This window comes from Vespula pensylvanica, chromosome 7 (genome assembly GCF_014466175.1).
Source record: "Vespula pensylvanica isolate Volc-1 chromosome 7, ASM1446617v1, whole genome shotgun sequence".
Classification (NCBI taxonomy): domain Eukaryota; kingdom Metazoa; phylum Arthropoda; class Insecta; order Hymenoptera; family Vespidae; genus Vespula; species Vespula pensylvanica.
Genome location: NC_057691.1, coordinates 2,506,193 through 2,523,027, shown reverse-complemented (window position 1 = coordinate 2,523,027; position 16,835 = coordinate 2,506,193). Strand labels below are relative to the sequence as shown.

Here is a 16,835-nt window from a genome sequence, read left to right as displayed (position 1 = left end):
AATTAAAATAGTCACGCCCATGTTAGTAAATACAAACCATTGGTTCCTCGGAAATTCTTTCCGCAAATCAGGATTTTGACAGGTTCATATGATGTACGAAGAAGTGACATGCGAAATTGGTGGATAAGGAAAGTAATTATGGGTTTCAATAAAAAACACATAAGATTTCTTTTCATTTTATACATTTTTGTTTTCAAAATTTATTGTAACACAGTATAATACATTATAATACTATATTTATAATATAATAATATAATAATATAATATAATACAATATTATTGTAATCATCGATGAATTTTTCTTCTTTTATGTTTTTCGAATTTCTTCCTTTGTTAACATAATTTGTTTTGGATGAAGTTGAATCTTCGTTAACAACATGTAGCCTGGCAATTGGGAAGCAGCTTTTGACTGGATTAATCCTGGAACAATAAAAAAATTGATTAGTTATTTTGTAGTATTATACAGTAATAGATTATATTATTACGCTTTGTGTCATGTATGTCTGGACAAGGGCCTTCTATTTATGAAACTACTAATATATAGTTCTATTTAAGTAAATGAATTTGATTTTGAAATTTCTCTCTTATCCTGCGAAAAAAATAATCGGCATCGTATAATATATCCCTTGGTAACGAATAAATTTATAAGAAGGATTATTTGGGTAGCTTCAATCCTTCACGAGGTATTTTAATTTTTCAAGATAAACGAAACATCCTGTATATCTCTTTTAGGTATTCCCAAGTATTGCCCTATAGGCATTATTTGTTCCTGAAAAATACTATCTCTCGTAGTACGATCGTTCTCGGTAGGACGAGTCGAGGTAAAAACGTTGAAGCGAGAACGAAGCTCGGATGGGGAGTTATATACAGGGTAAAAAGGAGCAAGAAAATAGGAAGCAAACTTCCGGTTGACGGCTCCCTCTCCTAGCGAATCTTGCGAAGGAAAGAAAAGAGAAAGACCAACGACGAGTTTCTATTCGAGAAAAAGAGATGGGGAGAGAATAAAGAAAAGAGAGAGAAAGAGAGAGAGAGATAAAGGAGAGGTGGAGCCTTCTTGGCGTCGCGACGTCGTGTCAGGCTACACCGTCGGTGGCAGCTGGCCGTCGCCCTTGGAATTTCCACGTAAATAAAATCTCCGGAAGAGTATAGTGCCTCTTGAGCGAGAGGACGACGGGAGAAACAAAAAAGGAGAGGAAGAGAGAGAGAGAAAGAGAGAGAGTGAGTAAGAGAACGGGTATGAGAAAGAGAAAAGGAGAAAAAGGAAAAAAGCAGACGTTGAGGACGAGGCGTTCGTTACAGCCGCGTCACCTCACGCCTCGCCGCTTCCTCAACGTTGACGCCAATGTAGAGATTCACCGAAAGTCTACGAGTAACGACTTGACGCTCTATATACGTAAGATATCTCGATTTTGTGTGTGTGTGTATATATATATATTTATATATATTTATGTACCTACAAATAACGTATATACTATGTACATAGATAATCTTTCTCTCGTACTGGTAGATGCTTTATAAATAACGAAAGCACTATTTCTCTGTTTTAAAATTCTTAAAAAAAAAAGAAAAGAAAATTGCAATGTTAGATATTACATTTAAAACACATTTATATAGTAATAAATTCTATACTCGTCTGAATATAAAATATGATTAAAAAAATGTTTTCGGCGTTTCCTGTTTACAGTTGTCGCTCAGGCCTACAAAGTGGACGTGGAGGTAATCGGAGGTGCATCAAGAGGATGCACGGCGATACTAAGATGCGTCGTTCCTAGTTTCGTCAAAGATTTGGTGCGTGTTGTGTCCTGGTTACAGGAGCCATCTTTCTACATTTATCCTTCGTTACAAGGAGGTAATTTGATTCATTCTTCTTTTTCTCTTTCTCTCTCTTTTCCTTTTTTTATTTTCTTTTCTTTTTTTAGCAACACAACGAAAGTTATTTGGAGCTTTATTTTCTCCCATTTTTCTTTTCTTCTCTACCAATTTCTCTAACTTTACAAGCAACACGAATTCTGTTAACATTAATATGCGTACAACGTGCTAGCCATTATAAGGTAATGAATGACTGTAATCTAAAATATTCGCTAGCGGAAAGTCTGCAAGGAGACGATAAAAATCCAGTAGTCTCTAGAAGAGAGACGCGATATCTCTTTGCCAGCATAGCGTAACGCGCAAAGAATTATAGTAGTCGGCGTCAGGATGATTTTCACGTATGTAGGTAAGAGCTACGAAGTATGATGTCGGTTGGGTCATTGCTTACCGAGACTAAAATTTAATATCCGGCACGAGGGCTGTTTCTCCAGACCGAAATTTAATATCCACAATAATCTTGCAACACCTCCCTATCTCCAGCAACGTATCATAGGTACGAAGATGGTTGAGGACATTGACCCTGCAACACGAAGACTCATTAGCAGTCACAGAAATTAATCCAATTTAAAGCTAACGAAGACTCCTTCGCGAGAGACCGACTGAATAATAAAAAAAGAATAAAAAAAAAAGAAAAAAATTTTTAAATGATAAAAAAAGAAATAAAAAATATTTAAGGGAACATATCTCTTTCTCTGAATGGCTATAATTATGACTTAGCGCGTGTAATTAAAACTAGTGCGATTTAAATATACTTTGCTTCTAATTAAATCCGTCTCATATTGTTTTCCAAGAATTCATTAATAAACGCTGCACATATGAATAATATGTCGTCGTAGTTGTCGTTGTCGTCGTCGCCGTCGCTGTTGTCGTCACCGTCATTCTTTCGATTCATAGTTCCAAAACTCGCAAAGAATTCTGCAAAATTTAAGCGATCCGACAATATGCGTTCACTATAGAACATACTATAGAAAGGGAACGCAGGACAACGCAGTTGGATGCTTTCCAAGCGACTATTGTCACAAGCTATTCGAATAACGACCGGTCCGCCTAGTATAACTTTTATTTGACAGCGACAAAAAAAAATGAAGAAAAACAAAAAAAAAGAAAAAACATCATAAAATTCATGCTTTCTACGAAACGAAAAGAAAAAATAGAAATAAACGGAAAAGCGTGTTTGGCTATTAACTACATACGTCAGAAATGTCCTCGTTCGAAACGTTTCAAAGTAAACATGACGTATTTTATTATCGATTATATCTCTTACTTTTATTTTATCATTGCATAGAGAGAAAGATTCTCTACGAGCGTGTTAAATGAAAAATAGTAATCAAACGCGATTTTCTCTTCGTGTTCCCACGGGAGTGTAATGAAAACAGCAAGCAAGTAAAACTCGCTCGTCCGATAATATTTTCTGCATTTTCCGAAATACCACGATAGAACGGCAGAATTTTCCATATAACGCACCAAACCAATTTACATATATCGACGTTATATTTTTGTACACAAGTCAGATCCCAGTTGGCAATACTGCTGGAATCAGACCACGCGTAATTCGATGCAGGTATAGTAACTGAACTACATAGGTGTCCTATCTACCTTCAATGGATGCATGCATGCACCGTCCTATAGGTTCCATCGAATGTAATACCTAAACTACATAATCTAACCGGTCCACCTGACTTGGTCGACAATCGCTATTTAGGAGTCTATCCTTATCAGAGACGAGGTCTTAGTTCGGTTAATGTCTCGCGACTAAACGTGACCCTTCGCTTCGTATACGAGTATATCACTGACTTTTAATTGTTAATCGTTAATACTTACATACAACTTCTTGAAATATAATAATTACATTCGAGAAAAGAATTCATCTATAAAAATAATCTAAATATTCATGCGAAATAAACGTTTGATTTCATTTGATTTCGAATCTAATGATTTTGCGAACTAAACGAAATGTGCACGTTATAATAGTAGTCGTTCCAACGTACCTCTGAAATCTTCGTAAAATCTTAGATAGAACGAACTTCAAAGGCAAATTCGTTTTGAGAACGCTTTAAAGACTACTTCCAGAGATTCGAGTTTCGAGAACAGGCGTGACTGTTTAGGATAACTGCCGTCGTTAGCGTAGACTCTGGCTTATCTAAAGAGACTCGAAAGCTTAAGCACGGTTGGTCTTTGGGTGTAGGATCTCTATATCACGTTGTTGGAGACAGAAAAGAGGAACCAAGAGAGAGAGAGAGGGAGAGGGAGAAAGAAAAAGGGGGAGAGAGAGAGAGAGAGAGAGAAGGAGAAACTGGGCGACCAGAGAATCATAAAATTAGCATAATTATCGTTCTGGAGGATCAGCTCGCTAGAAAATATCGTAATCCATTAAAATTCGCAGTATCAAACCTATTAAAGATAACTCCTACTAAATCGGATTTTATTGGAAAATGTTAATACCAGTTATTATACGCGTTCGATATAAATAATATAGGATATCAAGAATGCTGGATTATCCATATTGTTCACATTACTTTCATTTACGTTCTACGTTCTATCTTGGTATATATATACATATGTATATATATCTTACTCTATCCAGGATTTTATTTAAACGATGTATCCAATATTTTGTTTAAAGTGAAACAATATACATAACAAGTTCATAATAATTTGCAACTATTTTAGATGGAAAATTTCATCTACTACCAACCGGAGAACTTCTCGTTCACAGTCTCGAATTTAGCGATCAAATACACGGATATAGATGTCAAACAATGCACCGACTGACCAGACAAGTGGTTGTTAGTTCGGTCGCTAATATTAGAATAGCCGGTGAGTTTTTTTGCAAATCATTAGACACATTGGAATAATTATAATCGCCTTTCTTTAGAACGAGCAAACGTGAAACTTCCGAAACTCACAAAATTAACTAAAGTTAATTCAAGATCATACGTTTGTTTTCAGATCACAGGGGAGTAATGCCTCCGGTGATGCTCGAAAATTCAGGCGTCGTTCACGTCGCTCAAGACGAATCAACGTCATTGGTCTGCGTGGCACAAGCTTGTCCACCTCCCGAATATCGGTGAGTCTCTTTAATCAAGTGTATCTAATGATTCCGAAAATAAAATCAAATATCCTACGGCATTCTTTTAAAAATGCGATTAAAGATACCAACAAACCCTATGCTATTTGCTCGTAAAAATCAGCTTTGAATTCAAAACTTCGAACTCACGAAAAGAGACTATTGAATACGGACCGTTGAACCGTCTATTAAAAAAAAAAGAGCAAAAAGACGTGAGAAAAGAGAGAAAAAGAGAAAAAGGTAGAAACAGAGACAGACAAGAGAGAGGCGAATATTCTTCTCTCTCTCTCTCTCTCTCTCTCTCTCTCTCTCTCTCTCTCTCTCTCTCTCTCTCGCTCTCTCTAATCCATTTCGTTCTTCAACGAGAAATTACGATCGAGCTACGAGGAGAATAAGAGGATAGATAGATGTAGAAGAAGAGAAGGAGGAGGAGGAAGAAGAAGAAGAAGAAGAAGAGATTCGAACAGAAAGGAGGATGAACGAGATAAGGAGGAGAAGGAGGAGTAGAAGGGGGAGGAGGACAGCCAAAGAAGCGTTCCAAGTGGAAGGAAAGAAAAGGAACAAGGACGCGGCGCGACTTTGATCGAGGAAAAGTGGAAGCACTCGATCGTGAAACCTCGCGAGTAGGGCGCAATCGGAAGCTCTTCATGTCGCTCGGGTCGACGAGAAGCTCTCTTTCTCTCTCTCTCTCTCCCTCTCTTCGACATTTTCCCTCTCGGAATTCTTTCTCTTTCTCTTTATCTTTCTCTTTTTTTCTCTTTCTCTCTTTCCCTCTTTTTCTCTTTCTCTCTCTCTCTCTTTTTCTCTTTTTCTCTCGATTCCCATTGCCTCTCTTCTTCCCGTAGAACCCGTTCACCGCACACGCCAATACGAAGCGGAAAATATTCGTTGAAATGAAAATTTATTGCCAATATCGGAATACAGCTGGTAGGTCTTTTCTTTACGTAGCACGAAGCGGCTGCTCTAATGAAAAATATACAATGGCGATAGATCCTACGAGATTGATACTTTTTCATTCGGAATGAGTTCTACCTAAATCGAAAAGTCAAGTCCATGACTCTTTCAAATTTCAAATTTTTTAATCTGTATATATATATATATATTTTTTTTTCTTTTTATTAATATCCTTTCCTTTTTAAATGGATAAATAATCCGAAAGAACAGAGGGGATGAAAGTCAATCGATAAAAACGTTTTCACATAAAGTCGAAATCCCTGAATAATACGAATAAGATTTTTGATGCATGAGACGGATTTCTTTCTTCTGTTCTCTCTTTTTCTTTTTCCCCCATTAACTTTCAACGGGACATTGAAGTCGAGAACGGATCAACTTCTCTCTATCTCCGTCTACTCCCCTTTTGCTCTCGAAACTTTGCTACAAAGTGAAATCCCCCGTGGAACCACGTCCATTACGTATTACTATAAGAAGAGAGATGGTATATAAGGAAAACGTACGATAAATGGATAAGGACGGAAGAAAAAGGTGGGGAGAGAGAAAGAGAGAAAGAGAGGAAGAGAGAGAAAGAGGGAGATAAAGAAGGAAGGAGAGTGGGTCGAACGTGCCTCGATCGAGAACTGTCAAGAACTTGGAAGGGCGAAAGGAAGGAGAGGATTCAGGGGATAAATGCTAGTGGATACGACTCAACGTCGTTTCTAGGTCGACGTACCCCAAAAGCCAGTGAAATTAAACTCCTTACTTGCCTCGCGGCGAATCTTGCCAGGCAGATAGCACTGGACTTTCGATGAAAAATTATTCGTTGCGTCGGTAAAAACCCGAAAAAAAAACGAAAGAAAGAAAAAATACATCATTTTTTGTCGCGACGGATTCGAACAATAACCACACGATTCATTATATACTTTGTAATTACGTTTTATTGTTAATAACATACTTATCGCACGCTCTACACTTGAATTCAAATGGATACGTTGTTTATCCATTTCTAGATTCGTAATTTTCTAATTTGCATTGCAAATTAAAATTTTTATCTAGAATATAACTCTCAGTATCAACGTAACGTTTGTAACATATAACCGATCGTATCATCATTTTATCGATCGCATCCTCATTACCATCGGTAAACGAATACGAATTATCCCATTAATGATATATTAATATGAACGTTTCAACCATCGATATTACGATTAAAATCCCTTACCTTATTTTTCCCTTTAAGGTGGTATGCACAGACAGGTGCTGAACCTATGCTTGTCTTGTCTGGACCGAGAACTCGATTACTCGGTTCTATGCTAGCCATAGAAGCCGTAACGCTGGAAGATAGTGGTATTTATAGATGCTCCGCATCAAATCCTGGTGGTGAAGCCAGCGCTGAAATCAGGTAATTGAAAATTGCAAAAATTTAGAAATTATAATAAGAGAAATAAATAAGATACAAAAGCAAAATGTAATTAACGCGTCTACGAAATTACACTGATAATTTATTCGAATATTTGTAAAGCAATTCTCGATGTTATATAAAAAAAAAAAATGATAAAATGTGAAATTTTTCAGACTCATAGTGACTGCACCGCTTCACGTCGAAGTAACACCACCCTTGTTGAGCGTTCATTTGGGAGGTAACGCCGAATTTACTTGTGAGGTTGGTACACATCCTCAAGCTGGTCCGCACTTTATCACCTGGTACAAGGACGGCAGGCAGCTTCCAGGAACAGGAAGGCAATCAGAATTATTGAGGCTAAATGGAATAGGTAGAGAAGACAGAGGAATGTATCAGTGCATCGTCAGAAGGTCAGAGGGTGACACTGCCCAGGCCTCCGCGGAATTACAATTGGGAGGTACGTACAGATTCTCTCCTCTGTTATCGTCCAAATCGATCTTTCCTTCCTCTATCCTCCGTGTCTTCTCATTTGAATCACTGGAACGCGATTACAAGGTGTACGTAGTATTTCATACTCTTACCAATTTATAACGCAGCGTTCGATCATTACGTTGATAGATTCCTTTTATCTACACAAGTAGATATGAACGTCATAAACCAAAGAAAAACGATCTCCCTTTAGAATACCTTCAAAGCTACAACCACTTTCCTCCAATCGCAATTATCGCGAAACCGCGTTTCATGATCGCTCGCGCTTTATGCCGTCCATCAGCTCAATTATTAATAGAAATCACTTAACGGCCCATTAGCTGATGTGTATTTTATCGGTAGGGAAAGCAAATACACACTAGCACGGGAAACGGAATTAAACGCTTCAATCTCATGTATTTTCCATTACTTCCTGCAAAGTTAATTGAAATTTTCGGAGAATAACGTAAACGGATTTAATATAAACAAATCTTTTCTTCTTTTACCTCTTCCTTGTGTCTCGAACATGTATATCACGTAATAAACGCATAATATCCGAGAAAGGAAAGGAACGAACTCGATAAGCGTTTCTCTTTTCCTTTCACGGTCAAAGGTGCCAGGGTACCGAGAAATGTTCAACGAAGGACTCAGCCTCGAGATCGGTCTGGTTGCGTTACCGATTGAGTTACAGAGGACTCGATTACTTGGCAAAGAGCAAGGTAACCGCGTGTCACGTTGTTCGGAGAGTAACGGTGCACTTTGAAGTGGAGAAGGCTTCTTTTACGGTGCTTTGCAACGTGCTTCGTTTTCTCTCTCTCTCCCTCTTTTTCTCTCTCTCTCTCTCTCTCTCTCTCTCTCTCTAACTCTTGTTCTCTTCTACCACCCTCTTTACCTCTCTCGATCTCATTTTCTCTCTCTCTCTCTCTCTCTCTCTCTCACGTTCTCTCTCTCTCTCTCCCTTTCTCTTTATCTCACTCTCTCTGTTTCTCTCACTCACGGGTCTACCGAGGCAGGTATCCCAGAACGAGGCACCTCCACCCCTGTTTGCCCTATATCTGGACCACCCATCTGTGGATGCAGGGTACTGCATGAAAGAGGAGAGCGTACTGTGCGCGGGGGTGGAAAGAGGCGATAGGAGGGCCTTTGAAACAACAATGAAGTTAGCGTCTCTCGCTCGTCAGCGTTAGTAATGCACGGAATTTACGTCAAAGGGAATTTGTGCGAGCGACGCTATAGGGACAGTGCTGCTCGAGAACGAGAGTGAAAGAGAGAGAGAGAGAAACTAGATGATCGCTTTTCAGCAATTTCATTCGAGAATACTAAGCAAAAAAGAAACGAAGAGAAGTGAACGGATAGGTAACGATCTTTTTCTGGTACGATGCTTAAGTGGAAATTGAAGAAAATTTTCCGATCTTCAAAGAAACGGAAACATTCAGGCGTGGTCCTTGAATTGTACTTCACTCGAATGTGCTTCGATTTTGAAATACAAAGAAGGAGAAGAAAAAGTCATTGTTTCGGATGTTACATTGTTTCCGTGTAGTATAAGCTTTCTAACAAAATTTGCTTCTTAGAAACGAAAAGACAACAAGGCAGATCATTTGATTCCGAAAATTTGAAGATTTATTAAATAACATTCTTAAATTTTATATAAATTTCTCCGTTTCTTTCTCGAACTTCGAAAATACAAAAATTTCTTGGCAAGATGTTAGGATCGTCATCGTTAAAAAATAATGCACATTCAATGTGCTTCGATATCGTAGAAAAACTTACGAAAGTTGGTTTGGAACGAGACGGGTTGTCTCCAACTTTCAGAATCTACCTGGATCTTTTCCCCCTATTGAGTAGGAGGAAAAAAAAGGAAGAAGAAAAAAGAAAAGGGAAAAAGAAAGATAAAAAGCATCTGATCGACTTGCAAATTCCTGTTCGTCACGTTCCGCTTTCTGAAACAAATTTATGTAGGGAGTTTTATCGGTGTTCGAGACGAACGAAGTATCCTGACGCGCATCTGTCGAGAATAACGCATACCTATATCTACTCTCTAAATGAACCTTAACGCGTTACGATGAACTTGTCTACTTCTCGTTCGATTCGAAAGTCAATACTTAAAAAAAAAAAAAAGAAGAAGAAGAAGAAGAAAGAAAAAAAAACTACTTGTATGTTCGTCGACAAGATGCACTCGCCAAGAGTTGAATTCGATCTGCATAAACGACACGTCGACAATATATAAAACTAGAACAATTCATCCCAAGCGACGCGCCATCGTTATCTCTCGTAATCACGACACCGAGTATTTTTCCACGACGAGAGATTCCATTTGCCGATACCACATAGGTATATAGATAGAAAAAGCATTATCCTGCCGTAGGAAGCCCCCATTTTGTCGTGGCTTACGCGCCTCGTGCACGCTTCTCGAGCTCTCGCGCGCGTTAGACGAGCATTGATGATCGCTCGGAGGCATCGAGACGAGATTCATCAATTTTCACATGGATCCGCGAACACGGTCCGCGGAAACACTTTATTCAGCTGCAGACAAAAGCATCCTTTCTTTCTTTCTTTCTTTCTCTCGTTCTTTCTTTCTTTCTTCCTTTCTTTCCCTTTTTATATACGTACATATACATATATTTGTCTTACATATATCTGTCTTCTTCTGCTTTCGTAGTTCTTCTTCTATCTTTCTTTTTCTCTCATGTACGTATCACCATTAGACAACCCGTTCGTTATTTATAAAAACGACGTCCATGCAAAGCCCTTTTAATGGCGATGAAATCGACACTTTTAATTACAAGCTGAAGCTCCTACTCTCTCTCTCTCTCTCTCTCTCTCTCTCTCTTTCTCTATCTTATCTTTCTTCCATCTTTCTCAGAACGACCAACGAGAATTCCTCGACAGCAACATCGTTCGATCTCGGATCTGAGCGCGATAGATGGTGCTCTCTCATTCTTTTTCCCTTTCTCTCCATCTCTCCTCCTTCATCTCCTCCTTTTCCTGGTTTATGCTTGTCGACGAAATAGGAACATCGAAAAAAAATTCACGGAGCTTCCGTAGCAGCGAACTCATTGTCCCTCCACTTCCAACATGATGCGCGCGCCAAGCGTATCGCCTTTCAAAAAATCTCCAACCCCTTTCTCTTCTCTTTCTTCATCCTTCTCCTCCTCCTCCGCTTCCTCCTTCTTCTACAAAGATTCGTCCTCATATTGTTTATGAAGCATCGTCGTTAAAAATATGAATGTAAGCTCAGTGAGCTCGGACTTAGCAACGTGAATATTTTATACTTTTCTTCATTAAATAATGGATTATCATTATTTCCTCTAAAGTAAAGGTATGGTGCTAAATAATTCACTATGAGAATATTATTGCATCAAAGAACTAAATAAATAAATAATTTCTCGAGTTGAGAAATAATACGAACCTTTCGAAAACCTTCCAACTATTGTCACCTATCGGAAAACTATACCAAGTTCGATAAGGCGCAGGGAAAAGTGAAGGATTTTCGAAAGTGAACGTGAATCACTGAATAATCTTCGACTCTGTGTTTTAGACGCCCCACCGGTTCTTCTCTATTCGTTCATCGAACAGACGCTTCAACCAGGACCAGCCGTGTCATTAAAATGTTCCGCTGCTGGAAATCCTACGCCGCAGGTTACGTGGGCTTTAGATGGTTTCCCCTTACCAACAAATGGAAGGTAATTCATCCGAATTCGTGCGAAATTTTACTTGAAAAGCGAATACTTTCAAAATTCGTTGTATCGATATCGACATGGATATAAAAAATGAAAAATATATATATATAAATATACATATAACCGATCGACAAAAAAATCGATTTTGCCGAACAATGAATATTTCTTTTCTCTTTTTTTCACATATACAGCACATCGTAATACACGTACAGATATATTCACGTATGCGTAAAATGTTTTTCTCACTAGGACAACTTCAATTTCACGATGGCCTAGCAGAAACAAGAATATTTATTGCGTCGATCAGAAATTGCGAATATCGATAAAATAGATGATCGCGAGAAAAAGATACGCGTCGATACGCCCCAAGCTATTCTTCCTTTCTCTCCACCGTATAGTTTAACGACTGATCGACATAAAAGATTCCTTCCTTCCTCTCTTTTTCCCTTTTGATCTCGTCATATTACCATAGCCTCTTCTCATTCTCACGTTTTTTCCTTCCTTCATCGAAAAAGAAAAGAAAGAAAAATAAAAAAGAAAACGTGTTTATTCGCTCAACGTCAACTCGTTAAAGATAATAACCACGTTCGCTGTAGTTCTCTCAATATGGTTACAACGTGATATAAAACTTTACGAGGTCATTCGTGGTAACGACGAAACAATAAATTGCTCTAATTTGATCAGACCTTGAATGTTATTTTTAAGGTTCGTCATAGGGCAATACGTGACAGTACACGGTGATGTAATATCGCACGTTAACATTAGTCATGTGATGGTCGAAGATGGTGGAGAATATTCCTGTACGGCCGAAAATCGTGCGGGAAAAGTGACGCATGCTGCACGTCTCAACGTTTACGGTAATTAACGACAACGAACGTTTTCCTCGTTCAAGTGTGGAGACCGAGTACTTTTTCTCAGGTCTACCTTACATCCGATTGATTCCAAAAGTAACAGCCGTGGCTGGAGAGAAGCTTCGTTTGAAGTGTCCAGTAGCTGGATATCCGATAGAAGAGATCAAGTGGGAACGAGCGAACCGCGAATTGCCAGACGATCTTCGACAGAAGGTCCTTCCAGACGGTACCTTGGTAATAATAAGCGTGCAGAAGAAGATAGACGCCGGGGTATACACCTGCTGGGCGCGTAACAAGCAAGGACACAGCGCGAGAAGATCAGGAGACGTCGCAGTAATCGGTAAGGCTTTAGTTCCAAGATTCGAGATTTACAGAAATGTCGTAGGTCCAACGAAAATAGCGATCCGACGTACAAGAGGACGAGATCGAGCAAACTCGACTGAGGAAAAGTCGAATGACGTTCATCATCGAAAGGAGCAAAAAAGAAAATCTCGAACAAGAAAGAAGATAAATAATAAATTGCAGAGAAAAGGCGGTGCCGTCGAGGTGGAGAGATCCAGGCGTTAGAGCTCGCCCTATGCCTTTCTCCACGCTCACGAACGATCGTTATTGTTATTTCAGTTCCCCCAAAAATTAGCCCGTTCACGGCAGATCGCGATCTTCATCTCGGCGAACGAACTACCCTAACTTGTTCGGTGACGAGGGGCGATCTGCCATTATCCATCTCATGGCTCAAGGATGGAAGGTCGATGGGACCATCGGAACGCGTCACTGTTACCAATGTGGACCAGTACAATAGCATACTGATGATTGAAAGTTTATCTCCAGATCACAACGGCAACTACTCGTGCGTGGCCCGTAATCTGGCCGCAGAGGTATCGCACACGCAGCGGCTAGTGGTTCATGGTAATCCTCCTCTAGGCCCCCTTCAATTTTGCCCGACGACCACCTGACCGCCCGAATTTATGCGTGCGTGGATGTCGTGCGAGTGTGAGAGACCTGCTCGAAGATCAAGAGCGACTTCAGGAATATCCGAGCGTTTTTTTATTTGTCTCGCATTTACTATTTTTCTCTCTTAGTAATAATATTTATGCTTTAACGCGCATTCTCCCGATCTGTTTTCTCTCGATATATTTTTGTTCGCAATTATAAACGCTGACACGCTAAACAATATCGCGAACGCTCTATTCCTGCGCGCTGCTTCGAGAAGACGTATTCTTTCGATGCCTCTCCTATCGTCAACTAGGAACGTAGAGACCTGGTAAATCCGATGACAACTCACGTTTAGCGTGAGTGCTATTCCTCATGCACGAAACCTAACCCTTCAATTCTCTTCTGTTTCCTATTCGACGGTTTTTCTCCTTCCCGACCTCTCGACAATCCACGGCTTTTCTCCGTGAGTACTTTCTTGGAATACGTCGATCGCGAAAATGTCATATTGGGTTTCTAAGAAAGAATAACCATTCCAGGAAAGTATTCACCGGGAGTGACGCTACGGTCGAAGAAAAAAGCATGTATGTACCTCGATCGAAAACACGAACACTCCTATGTACACTCACGGAGGAACGACGCGAGAATATCGAAAGGACGTCGAATGCTCGCTCTTTTTTGCGTTGAAACGAACGTACGTTGTGTGAATGGTGCGATGCTAATGATTATGTGTAAAAGTGAGGGCGGCAGGGTCTGGTCCGCGGCGGGGCCAACCTCTCTCTCCTCTACATTGCTACGTTACTATACTGCCTCTATTGTACATATATTCTATATATATACATATTATATTCCATATATACATGGACGTACTACTGTCTATAATATATATATACATACTTACTATCAACTATGATGCTATATATATATATTTATACATACATATATATATTATGACACATGTTACCTGGTACCAGGTTCTTGCGTTTTTTTGGTGCCATCTTTTTCTCGCTCTCACGTATGGTTCTCTCTTCTCTCTTGACCTTTTCCAGTACCCCCTATTATTGAGCCATTTACGTTCCAAGAGGGCCTTTCCGAGGGGATGCGGACGCGGACGGTGTGCGGGGTCGCGGCGGGTGATCCACCCCTAACCATATCCTGGCTGAAAGACGGCCAAAGTCCCTTTTCCTTGCTGCCGAATCTGGCCTCCGTCGCAAACATCTCCCAACTGGATCCTTACTCGAGCCTCCTCAGTATAACGAACCTCGCGGCCGAGCACTCCGGCGACTATACCTGCGTCGCCGCGAACCCCGCCGCCGAGGTCAGGTACACGGCCAAGCTACAGGTAAAAGGTAACTAGATGATCGGCGACCCTTATCCATCACGATCTCCCTTGATAATTCCAATACACGTCCATTCTCGAATATCCACTAACCAACGACCTTATAAATCTCCATCCTCGACGCCGACTTTGCGATTTGCTCATTCAAAATTGTTTTTCGCCGTGTTAAAAATCGACGTATTAATCCATCGAGTCGTAAGATCAACGAAAATAATCCGTTTCTATGATCTTACATTTCTTCGATCCTTCGGACATTTCGTTTCATCGATTTCTTTATACGCATTTATATTCGACAAAATAATTCGGACTTATAACGAAGAAAGATATTCGATTCAAGTGAAATATAACGCATGTCGTCGGGGTTGAAAGATATCCTTCAAAATCATTCTCATGTATCGTAAACCAATAAGCAGTATCACCTAACGAATTGATTTCCATCATCATTCATTACCATTTAATAAATCATTACGCTTACGGCTCGGGCCCTGCGTCACGATCTTCTATCATCAGCGTGTTCTCGTTGGGACCATAAATCAAACAATTACAGAAGAGACATGATCAATATAAAGAGAGAGAAGGAGAGAGAGAGAGAGAGAGATACAAACATTGGTATTATTGTTAATGAACTTTAAAAAAAAGTAAGTGCTATGGTGTCCCAACGAGATCACAATCGTATAGTATCCTGAGACAAATCGCACATCCTTTTTTTCCTTAATAAAAATCCATACCGGAGCCTTCGTCCTACCTTTCCAAAAGACACACAGTGTGTATTACATTTACGTTGCTTTGGCTCTCTGGGAATGCATCGGTATCTCGTGGACCCCCGAGGTTTGCTTGACTTGACCGAATCATAAAGGTAACAGTTTGCACCTTTCCTTATTTTAATCGTTTTAACGAGGAATCGAAAAAAGAAAGTGTAAAAAAATATATCAATTGAACGATCTCTCGATTATCTTCTGGCCTGCGTGCGTTCGTGTATGTGAGCATTACATATCTCTTATCGCATGCTCTTTTTTATATTATACAACTTAGATCTCTGTTTGCATATATACATATATAAATATACATTCTATATATATATATTATACATAATTATATACCTATGTATACATATTATTCTCTTAATTACGTAATTCATGTTTTGTACACCTTTAAATTGCGAGCACGCCACTACGCTCACGAGCAGAAACTTCCACCGACCTTGCGCTGGCTCTCCTTTGGGCTCGTTGGAAGGCAGTCTTTTTTATTCACTTTTTTGCATGCTTTCTCACCATCTTTCTATTTCTCTTTCTCTTTCTCTGTCTGTCGTCTGTCTCACTCCTTTTTCATCTTTCCTTTTTCACAATGAGGCAAGGAAGCTGCCGATTTAGACTTTCAAAGTTCGAAGCTACGAAGAGATGAAAAAAATACTAATGACAAAAAAGAAATACAAAATGGTACACAAATGTGCATACGAACGTTGCGATAAAATTTCTATCAAGTTCGTGCTTGAAATCCGAACGGCAAAGATTCGTGTCTCTTTGTGAATCGGTAATGTAGACCAGTAGTACGTATATTATTATATTAAATTTGTATTTATTAAACTAGTCGTTAGAAGCGGGTACTTATATATTATCTATATATACATACATATATATTTTTTCTTTTTATATATGTATATATATATATTATACGCCTTTCCACAATACATATTAATACCGGTGCTCTGCCGATAAGCTCTCACCCACCCTTACTTGTATCCCGCCCACTTGCGCCTTTTCTTCCGAGAGTTCTACTTGTTTATCACGCCACGTTTTTAAACGAGTATTATTATACTTACATTACGTATATACATACCTATATTATATATTGTCGCACGCGTCGGTGCGTGGCCGATATTTTTGCCGTTTTGTAAAACGTTGAAATTCCCACTCACAGTATTTCGCTTGTGCAGCGTTTTTCACCACTGTAAAAGTAGAACCCGCTAAACAGAGCATCCAATTGATTACCCAAAATTATCGAACGTATCGATGCGCGGCGGACAATACACGTATACGCGGACCGTATAATCATCTAAATTAATCCTAACGCTTAATTGACGAAACGCTATACGATGACTGAAATATCTTATTGATTTATGGTCATTGCGTACAATGTTGTATTATTAATCGTGACGTCTGGCATCGACACACGTTATGAAACCAAACTTTCCCCTATCTCATCCACTAACCTTCATTCACTCTATTATGTAATATATCTTTATCACTATCTCTCTCTCTCTCTCTCTCTCTCTGTCTATCTTTCTCTCTCTCTCTCT

The 16,835-nt window shown here is 39.4% G+C and overlaps 1 protein-coding gene across 15 annotated transcripts in view; it reads left to right on the top strand.

Moving 5' to 3' along the window:
- Positions 1–16,835, top strand: part of LOC122630678 (Down syndrome cell adhesion molecule-like protein Dscam2) — a 77,764-nt gene that overhangs the window by 50,426 nt on the left and 10,503 nt on the right. For 10 of the 15 annotated variants that reach the window (XR_006327546.1, XR_006327545.1, XM_043815447.1 and 7 more), the window contains exons 3-11: positions 1,685–1,849; positions 4,540–4,686; positions 4,819–4,936; positions 7,110–7,271; positions 7,445–7,728; positions 11,278–11,422; positions 12,125–12,276; positions 12,338–12,610; positions 14,250–14,549. Coding sequence is in view for 12 of the 15 variants with exons in the window: in XM_043815447.1 (XP_043671382.1) it covers positions 1,685–1,849; positions 4,540–4,686; positions 4,819–4,936; positions 7,110–7,271; positions 7,445–7,728; positions 11,278–11,422; positions 12,125–12,276; positions 12,338–12,610; positions 14,250–14,549 (1,746 nt within the window). In the remaining 3 variants the exon portion in view is untranslated. Of the gene's footprint in view, positions 1–1,684; positions 1,850–4,539; positions 4,687–4,818; positions 4,937–7,109; positions 7,272–7,444; positions 7,729–11,277; positions 11,423–12,124; positions 12,277–12,337; positions 12,611–12,891; positions 13,177–14,249; positions 14,550–16,835 lie in introns of all 15 variants that reach the window. The other 5 variants (XM_043815448.1, XM_043815454.1, XM_043815443.1 and 2 more) reach the window with 3 other exon arrangements.